Source organism: Ovis canadensis, chromosome 19, assembly GCF_042477335.2.
Source record: "Ovis canadensis isolate MfBH-ARS-UI-01 breed Bighorn chromosome 19, ARS-UI_OviCan_v2, whole genome shotgun sequence".
NCBI classification, from domain to species: domain Eukaryota; kingdom Metazoa; phylum Chordata; class Mammalia; order Artiodactyla; family Bovidae; genus Ovis; species Ovis canadensis.
In genome coordinates, this window is record NC_091263.1 from 24,323,803 (window position 1) to 24,351,765 (window position 27,963).

The following is a 27,963-nucleotide window of genomic DNA, read 5'->3' on the forward strand; positions in this document are numbered from 1 at the left end:
TTTTTCCCAGGCCCTCACCCCTTGGCTTTCTCTCTTTGAATCCATGGAAGGAATTGCCTGTTCCAGGGAACAGACAATTAGCTGGCCAGTTCTGCTCCCAACAGTTTAAGTGGAAAGAGAAGAATCATTTTTGGAAGATTTGCTCGTTTTCACTGCATATGGGACAGTGCCTACCACTGAGATTTTAATTACTCCTCTTCTAGAAAACCATATCTTTACGGGACTATCACTATTTCACAAATACCCATTTAAAAAGGAAAAACCACTGATAGTTGGTAAGTTTAGTGTCATTCATTTTATTAGCAGCTTGCTTTGAAAGAAAAGATCCATATAGTAAAGAAATAGCAAGCTGTCATGGATGATTGTTGGTAAAAAAAAAAAAATTAAGATTTTTTTTTTTTTTGGACCATTTTTAAAATCTTCGTTGAATTTGGTACAATACTGCTTCTCTTTTATGGTTTGGTTTTTTGGCCATGAGCCATGTGAGATCTTGACTCCCCACCCAGGAATCAAACTTGTACCCTCTGCATTGGAAGGTGATATCTTAACCACTGAACCACATGGAAGTGCCGACTGTTTGAAAATTTAATTGGCAACATTTCTATATGAAATCCCATTCACAAATTTGCTTTCTAAAAAAATTCCACTGGTGCATGTTGAGCTTCACATTTTTTCAAATTCTTAATTGAGCGTGACTCAGTCTCATCTATCTTTCCACTGAGGGGCCACCTGCATCCTTTTCTAAATTATTACAATATTACAGTATTATTACTATAATTATTTTATCATTATGATGCTTACAATTTATTAGCATATTGCCATTGTGTCCTTTATGTAGGCATGATAATTTTCAGTATCCTGAGTTCACTGCACAGCCACAGTGTACTAAATCAGGAATGTTATGGAAATGAAAAAGGGCTAGAATAAACAAAATTCTCCTTTGTCGTGTCAGCCTGTGTTAAGCCCAGATGGAAGGTCAAGGGAAAGATTATTGAGAATCCATGAAGAAATAAGGCATTCTTTGTCTTTCTCTCTCTCCCTCCGTCCCCTTCCTCCTCCTCCATCTCTCTCTTGCGCACACAGTGAGTTCTATATTATATATCTGTATCTTCAAAGAGTAAAAATTAGCTCAGGCTGAGAAAGTAAAAATCTGCACAGTCATTCATCAGGCTGGAATAACAGACACAGAAAACAGTAGGGGCAACATTAACCAGAAGGGTGTCTCCTGAGGACAGGGAGCTGCAGTCAGTAACCCCCTTTCTTGAGTGACGGCTACCTGCTTATTCACTGAGAAATCTTGTCCTCTTAGATTACGGACGGTGTGAAGTTACATCAGTGAAGAATAAAACTTGCCACTCCCGCCCAGGACGCTTGAGTCCCTGTGACACAGAGAAGCAGCCTTGATTGACAGACGACGTGCAGGGGTTCAGACAGATCCTTCCGACACAACATTCCGCGTCTATCCTAACTCTGTGCTTAAGACAAAGGAGACGGGACCCCGGGTGCATTGTGCTGTGCAGGCACGGATGTTAACTCCTTGACACAGCCCACTTTGCTTTAAGCCTGTTAAAACTCTGCTTCCCTTTACTGCTATCTAAACTCCCTAGGATACCTGTATTTTCCTCTCTCTGTTGTTGCTAAGACACCCTCGAGTCCTCTGCTCTGTGGCCTCCCTCATTGCCACCAGTAATAATTTTTCAGATTACAGCTTTTTTTCCCCTGGTAGTTTTAGGCTGATTGTGCTGACAATCTCTATCCATCCACCCAGACCCCTTTGATGATAAGCTGGGGCCAACTTTCTTTGCTACCTGCCTAGAAAATATACATTCCAGTAGCCAGAGCCAGGCTGCTTAGTCAAGGAGCAGACACAGCAGTTGACATGGAGACAGCAGGGGAGTAAGAGGCATTGCTTAAAAAAGCAGGTGGTAATTTGGTTTGAAAACTCACAGAAGTTTCCCCCAGCCACAAAAATAACAATCCCACAACCCCGCTAGAGTGTGGGGTTAGGAGCTTTCACAATCCAGGGGACTCACTCCCTAAATCTGCTGTGTTGTCACAGTTCACACAACCCATTGCATCATGCAAATATCAAGGCAACTGGTATGCTTAGTCACTCAGTCATGTCTGACTCTTTGTGACCCTTTGGACAATTGTCCTCCAGGCTTCTCTGTCCATGGGATTTCCCAGGCAAGAATACTAGAGTGAGTTGCTGTTTCCTTCTCCAGGGGATCTTCCTGACCCAGGGATTGAACCTGTGTCTCTTGTGTCCCCTGCATTGCAGGCAGATTCTTTACCCAATGAACCATCAGGGAAGCCCTAGAAAGCTGCTCAGCTGCAGCATCTGTTGACTGCAAAATGCTCATTGGAAATGTATTTCTTTTTTGTTGTCTCTGGGATTAAAACAAACATTATTATTATTATTATTTATATAATTTGGGGATGGCTCGGCCTTCCTCGCTGTGTGTGGGCTTTTCCTGGTTGCGACCCTTGGGCTTCCAACTGTGGTGCTTCTCTTGTTGCTGAGCACAGGCTCTAGGGCACGTGGACTCCGTAGTTAGGTAAATGGGCTTAGTTGCCCCATGGCATGTGGGATCTTCCTGGACCAGGGATCAAACCCGTGTTCCCTGCATTGGCAGGCGGATTCTTAACCACTGAACCACGAGGGAAGCCCTCCAAACCTGCTTTATGTGATGTTCTTCCCAGCGAGGCCCCAAAAATTTTCTTAAAGAAGGAACCTATTTAGTCTTTTGGATGTCTCCAGGCACTCCTTTTACTTGTTTCTTTTCACCCACTTGGTGTAGGAAAGTTCTAGGTGTTACGAACAGTAGTGTCTTTAAGGGTGGACGTTAGTGAGGTGAGTAAACCGGTGCAGCGTTCTGAGTCTCAGCCACCTCTACAGCTGGAATGGGACCCTTCATCTGCATGCTTTGGGACAGAGCATTAGGAAAGAGCTTGTGGTTGTTCTGACCACAAACAGCACTTACTGTTTGTGGTGAAGCAGTTCCTGCCATGGTTGAAGAAGACACTTGAAGAATGGCCTGGCCTTTAGAAGGGTGAACATATTTGATTATGAGTTTTCACAGGTAGGAAGTGACTTTGCCCAACTTCTCTCGATGTCATAACTGCTGAGCATCATTTTTGAGCCCGGGAGATAGCCTGCAGAAAAACTAAACAAAATGTTCAAATCACCCACGGCAGCCTGCTGTCTTCCCATGCCATGATGCTTTATACCCTGATGGTCAGTCTATGTCATTCACGTGATTTACAATGCGGAGGTTATTCATTGCTGTAGTGTACCGTTTCGGTCAGCAAATGGTTATTTGGTGTGGCGACTAGAATTAATTAATTGTCTGTAAAGACACAAGATTTTCAAAGAAGAAAGTCAGTGTTGGCAAAACATGAAAGTCCTGGATTGTCGGAGCTGGAGGAATCGTCCAACTCTCTCATTTGTCACCAAAGATACTGGGGTGTGATGAGTTACGTGCTCAGCCCAGAGCCCCAGACATCATCCATCTATGTGTGACCTGAGGTTCCACTGGGAGAGAACTTGTGTTGGAAACTGCCTGTTCCTCAGAGCTAGAGACACACTTAGCCAGAGAGGAGGTCAGATGGACTGAGGACCACAGTCCTTCCCAGCGGGACTTTTAGTTCCGTCTCCTTGCCCATGTGCATGTTGGTGTCCATTACCTGTTTTTCTTGTTGGCTTCTAGATTCTGCTCTTTAGAAATAAGACATCTATCAAGTTTCATTCAACAATAGCAATATATTTATTCAGTTCAGTTCAGTCACTCAGTCGTGTCCAGCTCCTTGCAACCCCATGAATCGCAGCACGCCAGGCCTCCTTGTCCATCACCAACTCCCAGAGTTCACCCAAACTCACATCCATCGAGTCAGCAATGCCATCCAGCTATCTCATCCTCTGTCATCCCCTATTCCTCCCACCCCCAATCCCTCCCAGCATCAGAGTCTTTTCCAATGAGTCAGCTCTTCGCATGAGGTGGCCAAAGTACTGGAGTTTCAGCTTTAGCATCAGTCCTTCCAAACAACACCCAGGGCTGATCTCCTTTAGAATGAACTGGTTGGATCTCCTTGCAGTCCAAGGGACTCTCAAGAATCTTCTCCAACACCACAGTTTAAAAGCATCAATTCTTTGGCGCTCAGCTTTCCCCACAGTCCAACTCTCACACCTATACATGACCACTGGAAAAAGCATAGCCTTGACTAGACGGACCTTAGTTGGCAAAGTAATGTCTCTGCTTTTCAATATGCTACCTAGGTTGGTCACAACTTTCCTTCCAAGGAGTAAGCATCTTTTAATTTCATGGCTGCAGTCACCATCTGCAGTGATTTTTGGAGCCCCCAAAAATAAAGTCTGACACTGTTTCCCCATCTATTTGCCATGAAGTGATGGGACCAGATGCCATGATCTTCATTTTCTGAATGTTGAGCTTTAAGCCAACTTTTTCACTCTCCTCTTTCACTTTCATCAAGAGACTTTTTAGGTCCGCTTCACTTTCTGCCATATGGGTGGTGTCATCTGCATATCTGAGGTTATTGATGTTTCTCCTGGCAATCTTGATTCCAGCTTGTGCTTCTTCCAGCCCAGTGTTTCTCATGATGTACACTGCATATAAGTTAAATAAGCAGGGTGACAATATAGCCGTACTCCTTTTCCTTTGGAACCAGTCTGTTGTTCCATGTCCAGTTCTAACTGTTGCTTCCTGACCTGAATACAGGTTTCTCAAGAGGCAGGTCAGATGGTCTGGTATTCCCATCTCTTTCAGAATTTTCCACAGTTTATTGTGATCCACACAGTCAAAGGCTTTGGCATAGTCAATAAAGCAGAAATAGATGTTTTTCTGGAACTTTCTTGCTTTTTCAATGATCCAGGGATGTTGGCAATTTGATCTCTGGTTCCTCTGCCTTTTCTAAAACCAGCTTGAACATCTGGAAGTTCACAGTTCATGTATTGCTGAAGCCTGGCTTGGAGACTTTTAAGCATGACTTTGTTAAGCCTCTGTTATGTGCAGGAATCGTAACTGCATGGAGGGTATTGGGTAAGCACAGTGGGAACCATATAACAAAGGTAAGTAATAACATAGAAACAATCTCTAAAGAGGACTTTAGTCAAAAGAAAGAAAAATGACTCAAAATAAGCACGGAGTCACATACATTAGCAAAATAACTTTTTTAAGACCTTTTAAACTATTTTCAAATCAAGAGAGTTTTTTTCATGTTTATTTTTCTCCCCCCAAAATGTTGATATAAACCGACTGGACACACTAACCTCAACAGAGTACGTGAAAACCCAGTTTACATTTGGCAAAAAAAAAAAAAAAAGGGGGGGTGTGTGGACAAATCTAGTATCAGATTTAGTTCAGATTCAATACTGTCTTTTGAAGCAGCAAATGTAGCTGCTCTCTGAAACCACCACAGAGTTCTAATTTTGGTTGCAGCTGGTTACTGCAGCCAGTGAGAGAGGTAACCTTTGATGAATTTGGCAAGTTGAATTTGAAGCATTTGGGAGCATGTGTTGAAGGATCCAGTATCTTTATCAGCTATTCTTGGAAGTGGGATAAAAAGAAAGCATATTTAAATAGGAAACATCAAAGCAACTATACTCCAATCAAATTTTGTTTAAAAACAGGAACTCTTGGTGGTGATGGATATGTTCATGATCGTGGTGATGATTTTCTGCCTTATTTAATAAAATTCATATAAAGTGTACAATATTTTCTAAATGTCAAATTTCAACTCCTTAAATTATAAATATATGCAGTTTATTGCAATTTATACCATACCTACCTCAATAAAATTTTTAAAAAATGAAAAATAAAAATAGGAAACATCTTCCAGAGTTTTAAAAGTTTGTGATAAAATAGTTACTCAGTTGTCCTCCATAAAGCAATCCTATTTAAATATTTGAATGTTAGAAGAGATCTTAGATCCAGTTTAGCTCTGGACCCTAGCCTGTCAGGCTTCGCTGGTGCCTTAGTTGGTAAGGAATCAGCCTGCAGTGCAGGAGACCCAGCTTCAGTCCCTTAATCAGGAAGATCCCCTGAAGAAGGAAATGGCAACCCACTCCAGTATTCTTGCCTGGGAAATCCCATGGACAGAGGAGCCTAGAGGGCTACAGTCCATGGGGTAGCCAAAGAGTCGGACATGACTTAGCGACCAAACCACCACCACCACCGTCTAGCTTGTCAGTCATATTCATGGTGAGGAACCCAAGGCCAAGGGTGCTTAGGTCACTTGCTCAGAGCCATGCTGCTGCTGCTGCTAAGTCGCTTCAGTCGTGTCTGACTCTGTGCGACCCCATAGACGGCAGCCCACCAGGCTTCCCCAGCCCTGGGATTCTCCAGGCAAGAACGCTGGAGTGGGTTGCCATTTCCTTCTCCAGCTCAGAGCCATACAGTGGAGTAAAACTCAAGAGCTGAAGTTCCGGTTTCCACACAGTGGGTCAGTGATCAGCGCAGCCAACCTTGTTTCAGAGATCAGGGTGTTTCCTGCATCCAGATGTGCGGCCATGGCTTCTTGGGTGGTCCTCACAGTGTGACTCTTCCTCCCATTTAGATCTTGTCTTTCTCAGAGCCAAGCTGTTTTCCCTCCAGTCTAGTAGACTTACCTCCACAATGCATAATCCTCCTCTCTTTTTATTCCACTTTATTTTGGGCAATGATCTGTGTGGTGATCAGAGATTTCTTAGTTGCAGATAAATTAAAGGGCGTCGGATGTTTGCGAACAGCTACCCAGGCTTCAGCTGGGTTAATCCATTGATTTCAGCCCCGCAGCACAGGGTGTCGGCCAGAGCCTGGCTCAGCTGCTCCGCTCTAGAAGGGCGCTTCTGTAACGGAGCCTCGCATTAGATTACAATTATTTTTGCCTGTAGCCAGCTGTTCCCCACAGATATTTTACTTTTTATGGAAGTGAGATAAAAAGGATTTTGTATTTTAAAAGATGGCTTTCTGAGGCATATCTTCAGCTTAAGCATTGAGTTTCTTTTTATTCATGGAACTCGAAGCTGTGTCTTGAAAAATGAGTAGAAAGTATATCATCTCCAGGATAAATCATGTTATTACTGTGTGATGCCTTTTGGGGTGAACCCTGGGTTGGGGGGGGGGGGTGCACTCTTGGCCGCAAGTGAATTTCCAACTTCAGATCATTTTTTGAGTTATAAATTAAAGCAACTTGAGTATTTTCTCTCTATACGCCAGACAGTGAGCTTAGGGGTGTATTATCAACTTAATCCTCACCTCAATCCTGTAAGATTGATGTTGTCAATTGAATCACCTCCTCCATTTCACAGATGATGGAAATAAAGGCTTGGTAAGTGGAAGCAACTGCCCTAGGAGATGCAAGGAGTCTGAATCCCAGCCCTGGGTCTTTACTGTAATATATACGGCCTCTTGTGATTCGACAGTTGTGCCTACAAAATAGAACGGTAATCATCTTTGCTTTCTCCCAAAGAAATGTTTCTAGTCATCTTAGGATGAGGTGTTTGTATCCGCTGAGACATCATTAGGTGTGTAGGCCCAGGTATTAGATATCAAATAGTGGTTCTTTCACACCTAGGGAAAGCACTTGTAATCATCTATTTTTAAACTGCTCAGCTATGTCCTTCATCATGATCTTGTTAATAATGCCAGGCCTCTTAGGAGTTATCAGTCATGAAATTTCATCATAGAAGCTTTCCAGGGTCCCTCAACCTGCTGAAACACCAACTTTGCTTAATTAAAAATTTATTCTCCAAAGAAACAGCTCTATGTGTTTTTTAGTCAGTTAATAATGAAACTAATTATCATGGTTGGCTGCAGCTTTGGCTCCAGCTATTTAAATATGGGCATTTGTAGGCTTGTGTTCCCTGGCAGCATCAGGAAGGCACACTGTTAGCTAAGCAGATGTATTTTGGGGAGGGTCTGCCCACTCCATTTCAGTTTAGCCCTTTTGGAGGACAGTGTCTATGTCCAGCCTCTGCTGGGAGACAGAGCATTTGGTCTCCAGAAGCCTATCAACTCAGCAGGGTGTTTTTATTTTAATGTGGCTGAGGTAAGATGGAGAAGGCCCCACCCAAAATGTACTTAGCAGTTTAATAACAGGTTAGAAAGGATTTCCCTAAGGGCAAGCAACTTAAAAAAAAATAATAATACATGGCTAGAAATATTACTAAATGAGAAACATTTTCTTTTTAAAAATTTTATTGAAGTATTGTTGATTTTCAGTGTTGTGTTAATTTTTGCTATATAGCAGAGTGATTCAGTTATACATATTCTTTTCCACTGGGGTTTATCCAGGATATTGAAAATATTATAGTTCCCTGTACGACACAGTAGGGCCTTATTGTAGTATCCATCCTGTATACGAGCTTGCATCTCCTAATCGCAAACTCCCAGTCCACCCCTTCCCCACCCCCTCTCCCTCCGCAGCCACAAGTCTGTTCTGTCTGGGAGTCTGTTTCTATTTCACAGGTTCATTCGCATCATATTTTAGATTCCACATATATGTGCCATCATATGGTAATTGTCTTTCTGACTTACTTTGCTTAGTATGATATTCTGTAGGGCCATCCATGTTTTTATGGCTGAGTTATATTCTATTGTATATATGTGCCAGAAGGCAGTGGCAACCCCCTGCAGTACTCTTGCCTGGAAAACCCATGGATGGAGGAGCCTGGTAGGCTGCAGTCCATGGGGTCACTAAGAGTCAGACATGACTGAGCGACTTCACTTTCACTTTTCACTTTCATGCATTGGAGAAGGAAATGGCAACCCACTCCAGTGTTCTTGCCTGGAGAATCCCAGTGACGGCGGAGCCTGGTGGGCTGCCGTCTATGGGGTCGCACAGAGTCAGACACGACTAAAGTGACTTAGCAGTAGCAGCCACATCTTCTTTATCCACTCATCTGTCGATGGACATTTAGGTTTCCATGTCTTGGCAATTCTGCTGTGAATATAGGGGTATGTGTATCTTTTCGAATTGTAGTTTCGTCTGGGTATATGCAAGTGGCATTGCTGGGCCATATGGCAACTCTATGCTGAGGTTTTTGAGGACCCTCCATACTGTTTTCCATAGTGACTGCACCAATTCACATTCACACCAACTAAGTAGGAGGGAGGAGCATTCTCCTTCTGTGGTAGTCTCTCTTGGATCAGTCAGAGATGCCTGAACTTGTCTGAGTGACGTTAAATTGTTCTTTATCCATGCAGATTTCTTCCTTGTGAATTCCTCAAGCCCTCCCTCCCTCTCTTTTTTAATATTTAGGGTCTTGCTGGAAGAATGTGATGAGAACTGACTGATTTGAATCTTGTCGTATCTGAATGGTAAAGAATGAGGACTGCTCATCTTTGGCCACTAGAACTGGAGTTAGTCTTTTTATTGCCATGCTCTGAGGCATACAGGTGGGGTCTTAGTTTCCAGTCCAGGGATCAAACCTACGTCCCCTGCAGTGGAAGCACAGTGTCTTCACCATAGACTGCCAGGGAAGTCCCTAGATCAGGAGTTTTAAATTCTGGACTGGGCTTTTGGAGTTCCTGAAATCAGCTAAATTTTATAGTATTTTTTTCTTTATGTGCCAGGGTAAAACTGACCAGAAGGAAAAAAAAGGTTCAGAGACATTTCATTAAATTTTCAGTGTGATTCAGAGCCTCCGTAACTCTTAAATGTCAGTGTCCTTGATCAATAATGCTTCCAGGGGGTGCCTATTGTTTTTGCTGCCTCCCTTTCAAAGGTTAGTGAGGAAATGAAGCAGCAGGTCCCAAACTGGACATCAGGGCTTCTGGAAGTTCCTGCTGTTAAAAACAGTAAGTATGTCAATTTGAAAAAGATTAATACATCAAATCATTACAAGCATTCCCCCATCCCCACCCTCTCTACCAAGAAAGGAACTCAGCAGATGCACTCTGAGTGGGAGGCTCTTAGGAGAGATTAGATGAGAGAGCTGCCGTGACTTAGTCACTCATTCTTCTTGGCACTGTTTTGAACCCAGTTATCTGCCAAATTGATGTAAATAGTTTCAATCTGAATCTATCCATTGTTTGGCTTATATGCATAACTAGAACAGGAAGAGAGGAAATAGCCAGTGTTGCAATCCAAGATATGAGGAGCTCAAAAAGAATGACATTTCTCTAAATTCACACCAATAAAAATCTTCCCTCAATTCCTAAAAATGTATACTTATGTGTACATTTACATATATGCATATGTATACATATGTAAACACACATGTATGTGTATATATGTGTGTAAATGTCATCTCACACATATGCCTATATATAGTAACTGCAAAATTTCTCATCTGAACCCATGCTCATTTGAGAGTGAAAAAGAAGGTTATTAATAATTACACTAGAGTAACTGGCATTAGTAAACATATGTGGTCACCTTATACATAAATGCAGTATTTGCTCAGTTATTTTGGGAAAAAAAGTTTTAGAAATGAGGGAGTTAGATTGTAATCTTAATTTTGTGCCCCTCTGGACAATATGTAATAGATACAAAATAAAGATTAGAAGTGAATAAATACATTCCAAAGTTTAAGAGAGGGAAATAATAATGTTTATATCCAATGCAGTTGTTTATTTCCAAAGAAGAAAGCCTATCTATAATCTACAATGTGCTTTGTTTGTGGATAAGGGCTCAGTGAGCAGCAGGAATCCTTTTTGTCTTAACTCATCAATTAGAAACAAAACACAAAAGTTACCAAAACCGGTCAGTTGATTTATAATGCACAAGGTATAACATTTCTAATCATGAAGTCAAAAAGCATTTTAAAAATCTGTCTTGGCACTTTAACATGCCTTTAACGCAATGCCTATTTTAGTCTCATTCCCAAGCTCACCATGTTGAAATAAATTTATTCACAAATCCTTATTTTTTCTCATATAGTTAAACAGAAAGCAAATGAAACATCATGTGTCATTTGTTAAACAGGAAAAAGTAAAACTGGTCCAGACGTATTATGAACATTGTTAAATATTGCATTTGAAAGACTACTGTAGTATAACCAATAATGTGTTCAGGGACTTCCTTGGCAGTCCAGTGTTTAAAACTCCACAATTCCACCACAGCGGGCATGGGTTTGACCCCTGGTTGGGGAACTTAAGACCCTGCTGCATGCCAGAGGTGTCGGTGAAAAAATAAACTATCTTTCAAAATAATAATATAGGGACTCCCCTGATGATCCAGTGGTTAAGAGTCTGCCCTGCAAAGCAGCGGACATGGTTAGGGAACTATGATTCCCATGTGCAGCAGAAAAACTAAGCCCATGCATTACAACAGGAGATCCTAAGTTATACAACGAAGACCCCACACAAGTAAATAAATTTAATAAGTAAATAAAAAATAATATATTCACTGAAAATATACTTTTCTTTCTAAAAATCACTTGCTTAATCATCTTGCATTAAAAAAAGTACACAATGCTTAGTTTAGCAATACTCCTAAAGGGGAAGGTTCTCTGTCTTTCTGCAAGGATTTCAGGGGTTCCAGGTGCTGCAAACAATGATCATAATCTGAGTTAAGAAATGGACCCTGAGTGAGAGCAGGCGGCCAGAGGGAGCAGAGGAAGGAGCTGCCACTTGGTATTAATATCTCATCTTTGATGTGATGAGAATCCCCTAAAAAAAAGATGGAAAGGTACCTCCCTGAACCCAGGATTCCCCCCGTCATCTTCTGCTCTGAGACAGCTTTAGATCAGAACACAAGATGCAGGGAAACCGGATCTGTTTCTTACATGGGAACAAAGGGAAGTCTCAGGTTTCTCTGAGTCGCTGCTGATAAACCCGGAGCACAGCTTCTAGACAAAGGACACAGGCACCCTGGCTGTCTTCAAGTTGCAGCCTAGAAATCGGTGCTCCGCCAGTGTGTGGAGTCTGGACCCCCAGGCCTTTGCAAATGATGCCCGCCCGGACCCTGGCTCCCGGCTGTGATGAGCTCAGCTCGCCCGCTCGCTGCACGCTGTGTACTGAGTTCTGTGCCTGCCCACACATGCAGAGCTGCTCCTGTTGCTTTCCGTTACACTTTCCACAGAAGCCCAGGTCAGAAAGGCAGAGTCATCACAGCACCCGTGGTCCCTCCCAGGTGGACTGCACTGAAGGACCGTGTCTTGTCTCCTAGGCAATTTGGGGTACGGAAGCCTGAACACTGTCAGCTAGATGGGGCAGTTCCAGGGATTTTCTTGGCATGTGGAGTCCTCCCTAGTAGTATCAACACCCAGTTGGTTCTTCATGTAAGGTGCAATAGTGGGGGAGTGGAAACACTTTGAGTTACACAGCATCATTTGGTGGAGACAGATGCCAACTATCGTAGACACTGCCATGTGTGAGGACGTATGACTTACATCTACTTGGTCTTCATAAAAGCCCTGGGGATTGCAGATTAGTTGTTGTTTTCCAGTTGCTAAGTTATGTCCAGCTCTTTGTGACCCTATGTACTGCCACACACCAGGATTTCCTGTCTTTCACTATCTCTTGGAGGTTGCTCAAACTCTTACTCATCAAGTTGGTGATGCCATCCAGCCATCTCATCTTCTGTTCTCCCCTTCTCCTCCTGCCTTCTATCTTTCCCAGCAACAGGGATCTTTTCCAATGAGCTGGCTCTTTGCATCAGGTGACCAAAGTATTGGAGCTTCAGCTTCAGCATCAGTCCTTCCAATGAATATTCAAGGTTGATTTCCTTTAGGATGGATTGGTCTGATCGCCATGCTGTCCAAGGGACTCTCAAGTCTTCTCCAGCACCACAGTCCAAAAGCAGCAGTTCTTCATCGCTCAGTCTTCTTTATGGTCCAATTCTCACATCCATACATGACTACTGGAATTAGTAGCACCCAGTTAGTAGGCAAGCAAGACACAGCTCAAGAATAATAGGGCCAGTGGGTAGAAGATGCGGCAATCAGCCTCTTGTCTGTCTGATTACGGAGCCTGTGATTTTTCTATTAGGAAACACAAACTCAGATTTAACACCAGAAGGCTAATTTGAAGTCTTATTGAAGTATTCTTTCATACCATTTCATCTTGCTTAATTCCTTTAAATATTTGAGATAATTATGGTGAAATGTATTAAACTGGAGAGCAATTTATAGCAGAGCATTTTCTAAGCCAAATGTGCTTGGGAATTCAAGGCTCAGTTAGGGTCACTGTGGAAATAATAAACTAGACCCTCTTTTTTGTTGTTGTTCATTTTCTCCTAAAATATCCTTCGCCCATAGTTATCCATTTGATCTCAGCCATCTGGTGGTGCAGCCGGCAAAGGAAAATGTCAAATTCAACAAAATGAGTAGTACTGCTGGAGCTGAATCATAATTTAACTTTTTTTTCTCTGCCCTACAGGATATTTAAACAGTAATATTACTTAATAATACTTCCTAAGTTATTATCAATTCCCTACAAAACATTGCCATTTCCTCAAAATGGAAAGGCAAGCACTAGGGCCAAGAGTCAAATATTCTGCCCTAATAGCCAATGACATCTAAATTCACGAGTTAACATTTACTTAATTGCTGAGGCAGTCATGCTAAGTGCACAGTCTGACACACTATCAGGTGTTTAAAAAAAAAAAAGATAATTTCTGAGGGGAAAAAAAAAACAGACTATAAAACCAAGAGACACGACTCTGCTAACATTATCTGACTCTCATTTTTAAAATCTTCGTTTGATCAGGTTGGCAGGGTGGTTAGGGGAATACTGCTTGATATAAGGGTGTATTCTGTGTAATTTTTGAAGGGAAGGTGGGGTGGGATTCTGTTTGCTTCTCGTCTCGTCACATAGCCATTCTCTTCAGACTCCACGAACTGCATCTCTCAGCTTCCTTTGTCCTGTGGCTTCCAGGTGGGTTTTGTCCATGGAAGGCGTCAGCAGCAGGAGGGCAAAGGAAGAGAGATCAGAAGCTCTTCAGCCTGGCCTCCCTCCCTGTGCAGATAGCTCTCCAGGTGGCCCCGAAGGCTACTAGGAACACTGGCTCCACCCCGACACCTGCACACTGAGGGGAGAAGGGTCTTTCTGTGGTTAGGCTTGGGGTGCCTCCCTCTCCTGTCTTTTTCTTTTTGCTGCACCAAGTCTTAGTTGCAGCATTTGGGATCTAGTTCCCTAACCAGGGTTCGAACCCAGGCCTTCTGCACTGGGAGCGTGGCATCTTAGCCACTGGACCACCAGGGAAGTCCATCCTGGTGTCTTAACTTGCCTACTAGTTTGGCAGTGCTCTCTTTATTAATATCTCTTCAGGTGAATCACTGCAGTGGAATGCTGTTGCCTGCCAGGATCCTGAGTTGGGGGCGGGGGGCGCTGGTGAGAGATTAGAAGACCCCTGACTTAGTTCTGATGCTTGTGGGCTATGTGTCCCTAAACAATCTAGGGATTCCTTGTGCTTTACTTTCATCTTCCATAAAGTCATAATGGCACTGCTGCTCAAGTGCTTAACTCAGTGATGTAAAAGCCATAAAGGTTATTATAAGTAAGCTTGGAGGAAGAAAGGGGAATGTTCCTGCTTGTTCTCCTGGTTTGAGTTCATGTGAACGAGGCCTATACTAACTCAGCATATGACCTCCTGAAAACGTTGCCTGTTGATAAATAACTGCTCATTTGTGTGTGTGTGTTTCAGGCGCCAAGCTGTGTCCAACTCTTTGTGACCCCGTAGCCCGCAGCAAGCCAGGCCTCCCTGTCCCTCACCATCTCCCAGAGTTTGTTCCACTGAACCACTCATATCTATGTCTAAACGTCAGGATGCAGTCGGGCGAGAGTTGACAAAGAGACGGTTTGATTCCTGTCTTTTGCAAATCATGATATAGTCCTTGAATCTCCAGATTTTTCTCTTCTTTCTCCATAATGCCCTACTTTGGGTTATCTTACTGGAAACAAGCTTGGTGAACCCCAGGTCACATACACAAGGCATATTCTCCAAGTGCTTAGTAATAACATGGTGATAGCAATGAGCCAGCATTTGTGTGTCAAAAATACGCCTAGCAGCCCCGTCTGTCATATTTGGAGGAAGCACTATAGCATATATATGCCAGCAAAGGGACTGAGAGCAGAATGAGATTTAATCCCCAGTTCATGAGAAAGTCTGTGTGCAGTCCTGTGCCTTCTTAGCCCTCAGCACCCCCAGCTTCATCGCCCTGAGCTGGCTGGGCCAGGAGGTCTCCAGGTCCATTGTTCCCACTCAAGCTGAACGATTTCAGACTTGCAGTGGGGAGGAGGGAGGGCAGGGCAAGAGAGATTTTTTTTTTTTAATGTGTACCATTTTTAAAGTCCTTTTTTTTTTTTTCTGCTTTCTTACAGCGTCTTTTGTTTGGGCTGCGTCAGGTCTAGCTGCATCGTGCGGGATCTTTCTTGGTGCTGCACTGGCTCTCTGGTTGTGTCACGTCGGCTCCAGAGCACACAGGCTCAGTAGTTGCAGTACACGGGCTCAGTTTCTCGGAGGCATGTGGGATCTCAGTTACCCGACAAGGGATCCATCCCGCGTCCCCTGCAGTGCAAGGTGGATTCTTAAGCACGGGGACCAGAGGAGTCCCCGTTTCCAAAGTCCTGATTGAATTTGTTACAGTATTGCTTCCATTTTCTGTTTTGGTGGTTTGGCTGCAAGGCATGTGGAATCTTAGGTCCCTAACTAGGGAGGGGAGCTGTACACCCTGCATGGGAAGGTGAAGTCTTAACCACTGGACCACCAGGCAAGTCCCTAAGAAGAGATTCAGAAAAGCAAGGAAGCCCAGATATGTGCTATAGGAGGGCAAGTAAGTGAGGGCCAGCTTTCTCGTTGGCTTTTTTCCCTTTTTTTTTCAAGCTCAATGAGATCAAGACATATAAGCAAGCCCACAGTTATGTCCCAAAGACATGGGGCTTCAGAAATCTGATTTGTTTTCCCAGATGCCTGGCCAAGTGCTAGCAGACCGGTTCGAGCATACCAGACAGTGTCTGAGGGTTTTTCTGCCCTTCCCACTCCCTTTTTCGGCTCCTTTCCATCTCTCTTCCTGATTTAGGCCTCTCCCTGCACCTGTCCCAACACTATCAGGTGAAACTGGAAGCTGCGCTGTGCCCACTTGACTTGCTGGCAAAAAGGACAAGAAAAACAGTTGGCATCCGGTCAGCTTTGTCTTTATTCTGCTGTGATGGTGATCAGTCACTTTTCTTTGGCCATCCCTCGAGCGTGGGCAGGGCTGGGGCATTCTGTTCTGAGTATATTGCTGCTTTTTTTTCTCCCACACTGTGTGACATGCAGAATCCTAATTCCTTGATCGGGTATCCAGCCCAGACTCCCTGCTCTGGAAGGTGAAGTCTTAACTGTTAAGTCTTAATCACTGGGCAACCAGGGAAGTCCTGCTTCCTCATTCTTTTCCTTCAGGTCTCTGTTTGTGGGCTTATTTTCTGCTATGTGGCATTGTAAGATTCCTTTAGGGCAAATACAGTGTGGGTGGTTTTTCGTCAACATCATTGATAAATGTTCTTGAGCCGCTGAATGCAGAATACCAGGCTAGACCCAGGTGTGTAAGAAACGCTTCCTTTTCCAGAGGATGAGCAGGGGCAGGACAGTCATATGTCTCGGTCACAGCTAGGTGCTCGGTCTCTGGGATGTTTCTTACAAGAGGCATCTTGGTCTATCCTAAAACCCCTTGAGAAAAGGATGGTCCCAGATTTACAGATAAGGAAGATGAAGCCAGAGAGGAGAGATGCCCCCCACCACCCCCCGCACAAGGTGTGATGTATCAGATCCCATCAGCCACAATATGAAAGGAAAAGTAAGAGGCTTAAACGGTAAGAATTCAAGGCAGAAGTATTCATTGAAAGGGCTTCTCTGGTGGCTCAGTGGTAAAGAATCCACCTGCTGAAGCAGGAGACCCAGGTTTGATCCCTGGCTCAGGAAGATCCCCTGGAGAAGGAAATGGCAACCCACCCCAGCATTAATGCCTGGGAAATCCCATGGACGGAGGAACCTGGTAGACTACTGTCCATGGATTCATAGACGAGCTGGACACGACTTAATGACTGAATTCACTGAAAACCAAGGTCCAGCAGTGATCTTCAAAGTGTGGTCCCCAGACCAGCAGCATCAGCAGCCCCCTGGGAACTTGTCAAGATGGCACATCCCAAGGCCCCACCCAAACCTGCCGAATCAAAACCTCTGGAGGTTGGAGCCCAGCAATCTGTGTTTTAACTTGGTTATTTTAACCAAGTGATTCCAGAGACAGGAGAATGTTGAGAACCATTGTCAGGGGAAGCAGGGCAGGGGAGCAGGCGCTCGGAGATGGAGATGTGGTGAGAGGCAGGACTGAGTGGCAAACCTTGAGAATTCAAAGCTTTGAGAAGGGACTGCAAGGTGGGCCCGGTTTAGTTCACACTCAGCGCAACCTGGTGTGCTGCCAAAGACAGACCATGAGGCCTCAACTGGTTCTCTTAGATCCAGTGTGTTGGCATCATCTCGTTACAGTGAATTCAGCAGGCAGCAAAGGGTGTGACTGTCAACATAGCTTATGCTTTATTTGGGTGCTTATAAGCTTCCCTGGTGGCTCAGATGGTAAAGAATATGCCTGCAATGTAGGAGACCTGGGTTTGATCCCTGAGTTGGGACGATCCCCTGGAGGAGGGCATGGCAACCCACTCCAGTATCGTTGCCTGGATAATCCTGATGGACAGAGGAGCCTGGCGGGCTGCAGTCCATGGGGTTGCAAAGCATTGGACATGACTGAGCAACTAAGCACAGCACAAAGAATCTAACCACGATGAAACTCTAGCAGGCCTTGGGCAGAAGACCATTCATCCTTCATTTTTATTTTTACTTTAATTATTGTGAAATGGGATATATCCTGCAGCTCCAGCTAAAAAGATAAGCACATTTGTATTTGCATGGACAAGGCTGTAGATTTCTAATTGTTTTCTCAACCAGATAAAAGCAATAATTTTAAATAACAGTTCCCCGCATGGTGAGATTAAAGACTGTTCTTATTGCTGTTAACAAGGATAATCATGGGTTGATTAGGTAGATGAGCAGAAACTATCTCGTTCTTGTTGCTCGGGCTTGTGACATCATCTGTTGCCCAGCAGCTTCACTTTGGGGCCATCTGTTGGAAAACTGATAGAAACACAAAGGATTCAAAAGTAATGTTCCCTGAACCCCATGATGAGAATTTCCTTACAAATTTTTATCCCCAGATTTTCTCCTTGGAAAATATTAGTTATGAGTAGAAAACCATTTATACCAGGTTTAGGTGTGGGATTTTTGTTTTTGAGCTACCCGTTATATAATTTAGAATCAATCACTCTTGTTGTAATAAAATGTAAGCAAATTGACCTTTAAACTTTTTTGGCATCTTGAAATTGAAAATGGACTGATGTTGTCCACCTAGACCTCAAGGAAAACTCAGGAGAAACTAAACCCCAAATCATTAGAGCTTGGCCTTCTGCATATATATGTTCAAAGGATGTGTATCCATGATGTACCAGAAAACATCATGCTGGTACTTCTTTCAGTTTCTTCAAAGCCAGTGTATATCCCAGTGTACACCCACTGTACACAGCATACTATATAGTCCAGTGTACTGCGCAGTCTAGCCTAGTGTCCAGTCCAGTGTATACTGTGCAGTCCAGCATACAGTCTATTGTACACCGTAAGGCACAGTCGGGTCCAGTATATAGTACAGTATACAGTCTACCATGCAGTCCAACGTCCAGTCTGGTCCAGTGTACATCATAAGGTACAGTCCAATGTCCAGTCCAGTGTACAGTATACTGTACAGTACAGTGTATATCCAGGCCAGGGTATAAGGACACAGCTGGACAATCTGGTATATGGGCAAATGCTTATCTGGCACACAGCTAGACACATCTGGAATGCAGCTAGACACATCTGGTGCACAGCTGGACACAGCTGCCACACATCTGACACTCTGGTACATGGTCAAGTGCACATCTGGACACAGCCAGTGTACAGTCCAGTATACACCAGTGTATATCTAGTATACAGTTCAGTATACACTCCAGTGTACATCCAGTGTCCAGCCCAGTCCAGTATACACCAGTGTATATCTAGTATACAGTCCAGTGTACAGCTCAGTCCAGTGTACATCTAGTATACAGTCTAGTATATACTCCAGTATACACTCCAATGTACAGCTCAGTCCTGTATACACCAGTGTACATCTAGTATACAGTTTAGTATAAACTCCAGTGTACATCCAGTGTCCAGCCCAGTCCAGTATACACCAGTGTACATCTAGTATACAGTTAAATATATACTCCAGTGTATATCCAGTGTATAGTCCGGTGTCCAGCCCAGTCCATTATACACCAGTGTATATCTAGTATACAGTCCAGTGTACAGCTCAGTCCAGTATACACCAGTGTACATCTAGTATACAGTTTAGTATAAACTCCAGTGTATATCCAGTGTATGTCCAGTGTCTCTGTGCCTGTCTTCTTCATGTCCATAAACATCCTATGAATGGCTCTTACAATCATTCTTACAGGAAAGAGCAAAGCATAGTCAATTGGTTCAAAGAAGGAAGGGTAAAAGAAGCAAAACCTAAGTAAACTGAAAATCAGATTGACACTGAATTCAGGTCAGTGGTGTGCCAGAGCTCTCTTGTTTTGGCCCGCATGAGCAACATTCAAAACATCAGGAATTTTGCCAGCTGATTGTTAAGCCCTTTGTAGCCTGAAATTGGTGGGGATAGTTATATCAGGGAAATCAGTGAGCACTACAAATCAGGGCTTTTGTTTATCAGAGTCTGGGTTCCAGTGGACAACTGACATCTGTGGTTAGGGTACAGTAAGTCCAAGCTGGTGTCCGTCCAACAGGTGACATCACTAAAACTCTTGGCTGCCAGTATCTAGCCGTTCATGTCCTAAGTATCTCCCTGGTGTGTCCCTTCTCTCTCATCCTGCATCTCTGCCTTGGTATCTGTCTTTATCGTCTCTGGCCTAGATTACTGCTGTTGCCTCCCAGCAGACTCTACCACTGGAACAGTATTACTGCTAAATCTACCACTAGAGGGACTTCCCTGGCAGCCCAGTGGGTAAGACTCTGCACTCCCACTGCAGGAGGCATCGGTTCAATCCCTGGTCGAGGAACTGAGATCCCAAATGCTGGTATCTACCACTAGAATAAAGTTTAGGTAAGAACCCTGCCAGTCTGCAATTGAAGGAGGTAGTTATCTTTGACTATTGGGAAAAATAATATATAATGCTTTCTTATATAAACAGGGTACTTCTGATTAATTATAAAGTAGGTGGTTTTTTTTCTTTCTGTTTTGATGTAGGGTTCTACAGATTGAATCTATCACCATAGCACTTATTTGCAGAACAGTTGGCCGGGGCTAGCTTACAACCTGTAGCTATGTGAGAGGGACAGTAACAGAATCCCCGTGGGGTTGAGCCCATGACTTCTGACTTCATGATCGTCCTGTTCTAGCCAGCTGATCGAAAGCAATTTGTCAGTGGGAACACCCGCCACAGGGAATGCTCCCATAGGCCATGATTAAACCCACCTCTGTCTTCGCTCTACCCTGAGTTTAGTCTGTGGAGAGAACTCCTCTGAGCTGCTTCAGCACCAGTTTGCTTTCACTCAGCCTGGTGTAAGCATACCCATAATTAACACTGGTAGATGTGCAGAAATGCAGGAATGCCACGTTTTCTAAGCTACGCAGCCTCATTAAGAAAGTAAAACGTTTGTGAATCTCCTGCAGGTTTTCTCCCTCTGGGTTGTGGAGGTTCTCTGGCTGTCAGCACAGCACTCTGGGCCAGGAAAGTTCAGAGAATTACTTCAATAATATGACAGCCTCGTCCATTTAAAATGGAATTCAATGCCAGCTTCCCTCAGAGGCATTCATTGAAATTCTGTGCATGAGCTGTTCCTGTAGTCGCTTAACAATGTCTCTCATGTTTGCCCTGATTTGAAAAAAAAAAAAAAAAAATGAGAGAGAGAAAGAAAACTAGCTTTGTAGTTGCAATAACATGGATCCGGATGGTCTAATTACAATGAAGAGGCCCCAAGCTTGCAGTAAGAGGGTGGTTCATCTGATGTGTACGGACGGCCCCGGGAAAATGACCCATGCATGGACATTCTCGGGGGACACTAAAGAGGCTTCTAAGAATTACGCTCTGTGCAGCAAGCAAGCTAATGAGCAAAAGAGAAAGCAGAAAGGAAACCACTGCTTCAGGAAGCGTAGCCCCACTTACGTCTGGTGACAGCGTTCCCGAAGTTCATTAGGACCGACTGGGCTTCCCTGGGGTGGGCGTGGCCTCCCACGCTCATTCTGCATCTTGTTCGTAAGGAATGAAAACCACTGAATAATACATGGCGAGGAAGAGAAAGAGGATGGAGACCCAGATGGCCGGTAAATCAGATGAAGGCAGACACTTACCCAAAGATGAAAGAAGTCGAAATGAACTTCAACAGCGAAAAAAAAAGGGGGGGCAGTTTTTTTATACCCCTCTTTTTTCATTTTTTGGACAGTTTTATGATATTTTATTTCATATATAAGAACAGTATCTTCTTATGATGTCCAAGGAAGATATTTTTATCCTGTATCTTAATCTTTGGACATGTTTGAGGAAAAAAAAAAAGTCTTTGGATCCAGTCTATACTGCTTTCTTCTTTTAAAAGTTCTACATGGGGTTTTAGGGCACATAAATTGGGAAGTAGACATAAAGGCAAAATGCTTCAAAAGATACACGCCTTGCCTTTCAAAGGTGACCCCTTTTAACCTACACTGTCACATCAGGGAGTCATCACCTGGAGGAGAAGCAAGACAGTGTCTGCAAAGACCAGGGGAATCAAGAGGACTGTGTGACCCTGGACCCCGAGGGAGGCCCAGTGCCAGTGGGACTGTCAAGGGCACCTTCCACTCTACCTGAGATGGGCACCAAGCATCCAGTACCCCAGACCTACTCCTCTGAAGCATAAGGAGGTCGTCCTCTTTCAGAAAACCAGAGAGATATCATGATCCCAGAGGACACATCTGTTCTCTCCACTCATGGCTAGCCACCTTGAACATCAAGGTGGTTCAGATAGATGAAGCCAGAAGGGACCCCTGTCTTTAAAAAGTGCCCTTTTAATGAAAGAAAACTTGGGAACAATTCATAGTGTTCATAGAATTAGAACAATCATGAGAGCAGCCTCTAAACTCCCAAGGTACAGCTGCCTCTGAGTGGCTGTAAAACAGGAGACCCAGGTTCAATCCCTGGGCTGGGAAGATCTCCTCGAGCAGGGACAGGCTACCCACTCCAGTATTCTTGCCTAGAGAATTCCATGGACAGAGGAGCCTGGTGGGCTATAGCCCATGGGGTCACAAAGAGTCGGACACAACTGAGCGACTAACACTTTTCATCTGACATCCTAGAGTTTCTGTATATCTTCTCTTACCAACTTTCAAATACTATAGATACTTTTATTTCCAAAGGTCACGTGACTTTCTTAGCCACAGCTAGCTGCCTGATACAGTCAAGTAACAGAACTGGTGTTATATTTAATGAGCAAATAAGTTTTTCTTAATGCTTTTTTCTTTTTTTCTAAAATATTTATTTGGCTGTGTCAGGTCTTGGTTGTAGCATGTGGGACCTAATTCCCTGACCAGGGATTGAACCCTGGCCCCCTGCACTGGAAGTGGGGAGACTTAGCCACTGAACCACCAGGGAAGTCCCAAGTTATTTTTATCTTATATTTTGAGAGCATTTTGAGAAAACAATCCATAGTAAATGTACAGAATCTTTGAAGATTGTGAGGAGAGGCATTCTTTGAAATGGACCTAGTAAATGAAAATTGTAGTTTCCACTGATCATTAGGAACTAATTCCTTCATTAGGAACCAATGAAGTAAATGAAGGGACTAGAATCCATTTGACTCACCCCCCACCCAGCTCCAACCTGACCACCTGTCTGGTATCCCATTATCTGAGTGACCAATCTTTTAAATAATTATTGAGTGGTCTGAGTTGATTTTGTCAGGGCAACTATGCTTTACCTTTGATTTTCCTTTCTTTGATACCAGCAAGACCGTGTTCAACAGACTATGGATCATAACTCTCATCCTCTTAATGGTTTTAACTATTGAGAAAACAGTTAATGCAATGAATGGCCACTGAGTAGCCGCCATGCTAAGGAAATTATGTTAATATGTGAGCTTTGGAAGAATGTGCAATAAATAGTTCTAAAATTTAGGGAGCAAAAACAGGGATGCTCAAGCCAGAAAACCTCAACCTAAGTTCTAGCCAAATGTCTGGGTCATAGTTGTGTCTTTTGTAAAGGGAGTTTAATAGCACTGACTACCTCCCAGGATTGTTGTGACAATAAAGTGTAAGTGCTTAATTTACTACCTGGATCAGAGTAAGCGATCAAACCAATATAGCTAATTAGCCAGTTATGATGGAGAATCTTTAAAGAAGAAAAAAAAGTAAAAGAATCCATAGGAAACCAAGAAACAGAACCAGGCAGATATTATTAATTGAAAGTAGTATGTGGGATGCATGAACTATAAAAATTTAGCAAAGGCAGAAGCCAGTCCTGGATAAGCATTTTTCTTTTTCATATTCTTCACCAGCTATGTCACAGCTGAACTACTGTAATTCTATCTCAAAACCATGTACAGAGAACAGAATCTGAATTCAGAACCAGCTACCCTGGTTCCTTAGAAGCCCTGTGTGTATTGGTTCACGCAAGAGAAGTCATATTTTCTATTAAGCAGGTTATTAACTTTAATCATTTGAAAAGACATTGTACCACATCAAGAATACTTACACGCAATAGAAAATTGCACTGCTTAGGTGGCTTGGGAAGGTGTTGAGAATTGCGTAGCTTCTTACTTTGCTCTGTAGATGCTGAGTTGGCCAAAAAGTTCATCCTGTAAGATGATACAGAAAAACTCAAGCGAACTTTCTGGCCAATCCAATATGTGCCCAATATTTGTAGTTAAGATACACCTTCCTCACCTTCAACCTTCATAACCAACAACAGCCAGGGAATCAAACACCTAAAAACACAGGTCGTGACTTTGTCATTCATTCTTGTCCAAAATGTTGGCCCCACAGCAATGTATTTACAAATAAGAGTTGAAATAACATCTGTATCAGTCATGCAATTTTTAATTCCTAAATTGTAATTCCAATTTACATTCTGATTTTTCATAAATAGGCTACATCAAGCAAAATGTTTCCTTGACAGACTATTAATGATTACCCTTGGGCTACAAAGAGTATTCAGTAACTGCCATATTTTATTGAAAACAATGTTAAAGTTCAGATCTGTAAGATCCAGACATTTATTCTTTTACTGGTCAGGAGGCATTTGTCCATTCCTGACCTTTTTACCTTCAGAAAATAAATGACGCATGTGACATGAAAATTGAATTAACCTCAACTGAAAAAGGAATAATACAAATAGCTAATGTCTTTACGATCGCCCTAGCAAGCCTCCAGGGCAGCTACTGTTGCTGTTTCTGTTTTGTACGATGCATTCTATCTGGCTAATCCTCAATAAATATGAAAACCAGATCATTTCACAGCTAAGAACTGACAAACGGGAACAGGCTTCTCATTTGAGTAGATGAGATAAGCAGGCTGCCACCAGCCAGTTCCACCATCTTCGCCTTCAGGCGAGCTGTGTCCCAGGCAGACCCTGTTAGTTCACACTGAGGTCACTGCTATCACATTTCTGTTTGTCTATTCCTAGACCGGAGCTCAGATTCACATTCCACACAGCCTCCTGTCTCAAGGACCCATTCCACCACCTAACTTCTGTAGCATCACTTAAAGCAGTGGGGCCCTCCGATTAAACCATTCCAGGTGTGAATTTCTTGCCTGGAGAGCAAACTGAGAAATGAATGGGGTTCATGAATATAAATTGGACTTTCCTTAACTTTTCATTTAGAAATTGTATGGCGTGATTCGCTCCCCGCATAAATCTTTATTTGCCTTAAGTGTGTTGACTCTGGGAATCCTGGTGCAGAGCTGGTAGCCCATTGCTCTGCGTGACTGGATGTTGAAGTTCACAAATCAGGCAGAAGTGGCTTGGGGAGGGCGACACCACGGCAGTGTCCCCACACCCGTGGGCTCGGCGAAGATGAACTGCATTCCCCTCCCACCGCAGCCCAGGCCTGCACCTTTACTGGGATGAGGCCACCCGACCTCCTCATTCTTTTTCTCTCCTTGAATATTATCTGATAGCTACTTCCTCTTCCTACCAAGACATTCTGCTTTCTGTATGTCTTAGCAGCTCTATTATCATCAGACTGATTTTTCCCTTCACCCCAATTTTGGTTTATAGAGCTGATATAATAAATGAATCTTTAACAGGCCATCTCAATTTACTTTTGAACAGACGCTGTGAAACAGAGTCATTCTGAAGATGACTTGGGACAGGCTGGAAGGATTCAATAAGCAAATGTATGCTCTTTAGACGTGAGGCCACCTGACCTCTCCTGCCCTCTCCCCTCGCCTTCTTCCTATCCTGCAATAGTACCCCCAAGACCAACAGGGCTTCACCATAAGATCCAAGTATAAATCTGATTTTTTTTAAAGACATTTCTCTCATTTTCAACCTATACTTTGACTGTTCAGCCAGAAATAACCACCATTACGCAGATCTGAAAGTGTGCTCACATTGCTTGCTCTTTGCTATAGAAATAGGACATGGTAAGGAAGGCTGTGATCATGAATTTTCTACAGTCATGCCAAGTTTTTTTTTTTTTAACATACATAACAATAATCCTTGCTACAGTGAATTTGATATGGCTAGTAGTAACATGCTAGTAATAATAAAACAGCAACAATTTTTTTTTTCAGGGCCAATGGGTATAAGAATAAAAGGGGGAAATCCTAGAGAACAGATTTTTGCAATGAATGTTAAAAGAAATTTCTCCCTGCATATGAGGCATTGTGGGAGGTAGGGAGGACCGTGAGGTGGCCTTAAGTCACATTTCTTGTTCCCAAGTCTGATGATTTTTTTCATATTGTATCAACTTCAAACACTTTGCCATATTTATAAACCCTCTGGGCCAAGGTTATTGAGATCCAGTAGACCTCAGAGCACATGTAAGGGAGGCTTTGACTGTGTACCCATGAACTCAGAATAACTGCAGGAAAGACAGCCATGACCGTTAATTACACTCTTAGTATGTGGTGTCTATAGTAGAATTTAAAATAACCTAGTAAGTAAAACCACTATTAAAATGGAGTGAGGAGAGTGATGTGAACATTTTTAAAAATGGGACACATAAAAGAAGGTCAGAGGATGGTTTCCAGATTACGCCCTGGGTCCACTCACTGATGGGTGCAGGCACCATTCCAGCCTCCTGACCCCGAGTTTGCTCTTTCGAGTGTTCCTGACTTCACTTCATTTTCATCTCATTTGACGAACAAAGCTGATCTCCTAACTTAGTGGCTGTTTGCAAGATACACTTCCGCAGTATTTCTAAGGTGAATGAAAACATTTTTGGCCTAACACAGGATTGCCAAGTGTTGTCTATTGTAAAGACGCTAATGTAGTTTCATCCTTTCTCAATTGAAACTCTCACATGCACTCAAAAGAAAGGCTATTTATAAACAATGGATACTGATTAGGAATTTTTTACCCTTTGTTTCAATTTTTAAAATCTGATTGTAAAACTTAGTGTTCGCATCAAGAAAATGTAAAGCCTGTCTCCCAGAGAACTGTATTAAGACAGCAGTTGGCCTGATTTCAGTACAATTAATAACCAGAGCTCTGGAAGGACCTTATTTTACAGCATGGAAGTGAATCTGTTTTATTTCTCTATCACCGTGTCATCTTCACCAACATCATAACTTTCTTTCCAATATTTATAAGAATAGTTGACAGACTTGCTTTAAGAATGCATTTTAAACCACATCTTGTAGTAGGGGTTAAAATAATTAGAATAAATTCTGGTCCCCTTAAAAAAGAAAGGAAAGAAACCCTACCAACTGGCCCACCTGGAAGGACACCAGCAGATACATTCTTTAAATTTTGTATTCTATATAATCTATGATACATACGTGGTCTCTTATGGGAGTGTTTTGCCAGAACGTTCTCTCGGGGGCTAGTGGTGAAACAGAATAAAAGTGCGGCATACCTGCTGTTGTTGCCTTTGTCTGAGTCAATGAGTATTGAATTAGGTAGAGTTGCGAGTCTTCTTATGCACTGGGGCATGGAAAGTAGAACGTGTCCCAAGTTAACAGGCTGTTTGGTGATCTCTCTGTGAAGTGAGGTAGTGCAGGAAAGTCAGAGGGTGAGAAAATGAGTCAGTTTAATAAAGAAAAACTTGATAATTTGTGACCTCTCCAAGTATCACTGAAACCAAAGCAAAAGACAGATCTGAAAGGTAAAATTTACAGCAGTCAATCAGCATCAATAGAGGTTCCCATCTTTGTGTCATGAAGAATGTACCACTACCACAACACTAACCCTTGGATGGAAAGATCAGTGAATTTTTTGGAGTCATGCCCTCATCCACTCTTGAGAAGCAAAACATGCATAGTTAGGAAATAAGCGTTCCTAACACGGAGAGTGAAAGGTCTTCAGGTTGGCTGGTGAGGTTCTCTTACTCCATGCAATTTCATCTTCGGTCTCCTTGGTACAACCAGTTCAAAAGATGTTTCCTCTTTGCAGGTTACCAGCCAGTCTTGTCTGGTCCACAGGGGTTCCAAGGCCTCGTGGGGGTGCAGCAGCCACCTCAGAGTCAGGGCGTGATAAGCAGCCAGCAGGGAACTCCAGTGCAAAGCGTGATGGTCTCCTACCCAGCCGTGTCTAACTATCAGGTGCGTGTATGGAGCTTGGGAGACAGTGCCTGAAGAGCAGCACTTGCCAGAGTACAGCCTGTGGGTGTGCCCCGTCTCAGATGGTTGGCCAGGTGGTAGGGGGTGCTCGTGTTGATGGTTGATTTTGAGTCAAGATTATACCAGACAAATAGAAAACAGAAAATGTACATTTCTATAACACAAATGGCTTTTGAATGCCCTTCTAAGTCTGGTTCCATATAAACTTTCTATTCATGAAG

The 27,963-nt window shown here is 43.1% G+C and overlaps 1 protein-coding gene and 1 long non-coding RNA gene across 24 annotated transcripts in view; one reads left to right on the top strand and one right to left on the bottom strand.

Moving 5' to 3' along the window:
* ARPP21 (cAMP regulated phosphoprotein 21) overlaps positions 1 to 27,963 on the top strand; it is a 163,831-nt gene that overhangs the window by 134,172 nt on the left and 1,696 nt on the right. For all 23 annotated transcript variants that reach the window (XM_069561354.1, XM_069561364.1, XM_069561367.1 and 20 more), the window contains one exon: positions 27,576 to 27,724. In XM_069561354.1, coding sequence (XP_069417455.1) covers positions 27,576 to 27,724 — 149 coding nt within the window. The remainder of the gene's footprint in view (positions 1 to 27,575; positions 27,725 to 27,963) is intronic.
* On the bottom strand, positions 17,705 to 27,162 carry LOC138424453 (uncharacterized). Its single transcript, XR_011250803.1, has 3 exons — positions 27,040 to 27,162; positions 23,712 to 23,814; positions 17,705 to 18,051 (listed from the first exon to the last, which is right to left on the bottom strand). It is a non-coding gene; the product is annotated as an uncharacterized lncRNA (long non-coding RNA).